Raw genomic sequence first — 2,435 nt, forward strand, 5'->3', positions numbered from 1 at the left:
CAATTCCTCTCAATTCATTTGAGAGGGAGTCACCATTGAGACCAGGGTCTCTTTCACAAGGGAGCCCTGCACATACAATATATTAGACAAAATCTAATCAAAATCATGTTAGGCTGGCCTGGGGTTAGGCTGGCCTGAGGTTTGGCTGGCCTGGGGTTTGGCTGGCCTGGGGTTTGGCTGGCCTGGGGTTTGGCTGGCCTGGGATTGGGGTGGCCTGGGGTTTGGGTGGCCTGGGGTTTGGGGTGGCCTGGGGTTTGGGTGGCCTGGGATTGGGGTGGCCTGGGGTTTGGGTGGCCTGGGATTGGGGTGGCCTGGGGTTTGGGTGGCCTAGGATTGGGCTGGCCTGGGGTTTGGCTGGCCTGGGATTGGGGTGGCCTGGGGTTTGGCTGGCCTGGGGTTTGGGTGGCCTGGGATTGGGGTGGCCTGGGGTTTGGGTGGCCTGGGATTGGGGTGGCCTGGGATTGGGGTGGCCTGGGGTTGGGCTGGGCTGGGATTGGGGTGGCCTGGGGTTTGGCTGGCCTGGGATTGGGGTGGCCTGGGGTTTGGCTGGCCTGGGGTTTGGCTGGCCTGGGATTTGGGGTGGCCTGGGGTTTTTGGCTGGCCTGTGGTTGGGGTGGCCTGGGGTTTGGGTGGCCTTGGATTGGGGTGGCCTGGGGTTTGGCTGGCCTGTGGTTGGGGTGGCCTGGGGTTTAGCTGGCCTGGGATTGGGGTGGCCTGGGGTTTGGCTGGCCTGGGATTGGGGTGGCCTGGGGTTTGGCTGGCCTGGGATTGGGGTGGCCTGGGGTTTGGCTGGCCTGGGATTGGGGTGGCCTGGGGTTTGGCTGGCCTGGGATTGGGGTGGCCTGGGGTTTGGCTGGCCTGTGGTTGGGCTGGGCTGGGATTAGGCCGGGGCTGAGATTGGGCTGACCTGTGGTTGGGCTGGGGTTGGGCTAGACTGGACTGAGGTTGGCCTGGCCGTGGTTGGGCTGGGCTGGCCTGGGGTTGGGCTGGGCTGGGGCTGTGGTTGGGCTGGGCTGGGGTGGCTTGGCTTGGGGCTGTGGTTGGGCTGGGCTGGGCTGGCTTGGCTTGGGGCTGTGGTTGGGCTGGGCTGGCCTGGGGTGGGGCTGGCCTGGGGCTGTGGTTGGGCTGGGCTGGCCTGGGGTTGGGCTGGGCTGGGCTGGCCTGGCCTGGGGCTGGGGTTGGGGTGGGCAGGGCTGGGCTAGCCTGGGGCTGGGGTTGGGCTGGGGTTGGGTTGGCCTGGCCTGGGGCTGGGGTGGGCTGGGGTGGGGCTGGGCTGGGGCTGGGGCAGGGGCTGGGCATTGGGCTGGGCTGGGGCTGGGGTGGGGTTGGGCTGGCCTGGGGTTGGGCTAGGTTGGCCTGGGTTGGGTTGGGGTTGGGCTGGCCTGGGGTTGGGGTTGGGCTGGACTGGGCTGGGGTTGGGGTTGGGCTGGCCTGGGGTTGGGTTTGGGCTGGCCTGGGCCTGGGGTGGGGTTGGGCTGGGCTGGCCTGGCTTGGGGTTGAGCTGGGTTGTGCTGGGATGAGGCTGGGCTGGCCTGGGGTTGAGCTGGCCTGGGGCTGGGGTTGGGCTGGGCTGGGGTGGGGTGGGGCTGGGGTTGAGCTGGGTTGTGCTGGGATGGGGTTGGGCTGGCCTGGCCTGGGGCTGGGGATGGGCTGGGGTGGGGAGGGGCTGGGCTGGGGCTGGGGCTGGGCCTGGGGTTGGGCTGGGCTGGGCTGGGGCTGGGGTGGGGTGGGGTTGGGCTGGCCTGGGCCTGGGGTGGGGTTGGGCTGGCCTGGGGTTGGGCTAGGTTGGGTTGGGTTGGGGTTGGGCTGGCCTGGGGTTGGGGTTGGGCTGGGCTGGGGTTGGGGTTGGGCTGGCCTGGGGTTGGGGTTGGGCTGGCCTGGGCCTGGGGTGGGGTTGGGCTGGCCTGGCTTGGGGTTGAGCTGGGTTGTGCTGGGATGAGGCTGGGCTGGCCTGGGGTTGAGCTGGCCTGGGGCTGGGGTTGGGCTGGGCTGGGCTGGGTTGGGGTGGGGCTGGGGTTGAGCTGGGTTGTGCTGGGATGGGGTTGGGCTGGCCTGGGGCTGGGGATGGGCTGGGGTGGGGTGGGGCTGGGCTGGGGCTGGGGCTGGGCCTGGGGTTGGGCTGGGCTGGGGCTGGGGTGGGGTGGGGTGGGGTTGGGCTGGCCTGGGCCTGGGGTGGGGTTGGGCTGGCATGGGGTTGGGCTAGGTTGGCCTGGGTTGGGTTGGGGTTGGGCTGGCCTGGGGTTGGGGTTGGGCTGGGCTGGGGTTGGGGTTGGGCTGGCCTGGGGTTGATTGGGCTGGCCTGGGCCTGGGGTGGGGTTGGGCTGGCCTGGCTTGGGGTTGAGCTGGGTTGTGCTGGGATGAGGCTGGGCTGGCCTGGGTTGAGCTGGCCTGGGGCTGGGGTTGGGCTGGGCTGGGCTGGGGCCTGGGGTTGGGCT

General features: G+C 69.9%; 1 protein-coding gene across 1 annotated transcript; it reads right to left on the bottom strand.

Annotated features, from left to right (window-relative positions):
• Window positions 1-327: 327 nt before the first annotated feature.
• LOC135572970 (uncharacterized) lies at window positions 328-1,299 on the bottom strand. The gene has a single exon (XM_065021978.1). It carries the CDS (start codon window positions 1,297-1,299, stop codon window positions 328-330), a length of 972 nt encoding a protein of 323 aa, XP_064878050.1.
• Window positions 1,300-2,435: the final 1,136 nt, after the last annotated feature.

Source organism: Oncorhynchus nerka, linkage group LG2, assembly GCF_034236695.1.
Source record: "Oncorhynchus nerka isolate Pitt River linkage group LG2, Oner_Uvic_2.0, whole genome shotgun sequence".
Taxonomy (NCBI): Eukaryota; Metazoa; Chordata; class Actinopteri; order Salmoniformes; family Salmonidae; genus Oncorhynchus; species Oncorhynchus nerka.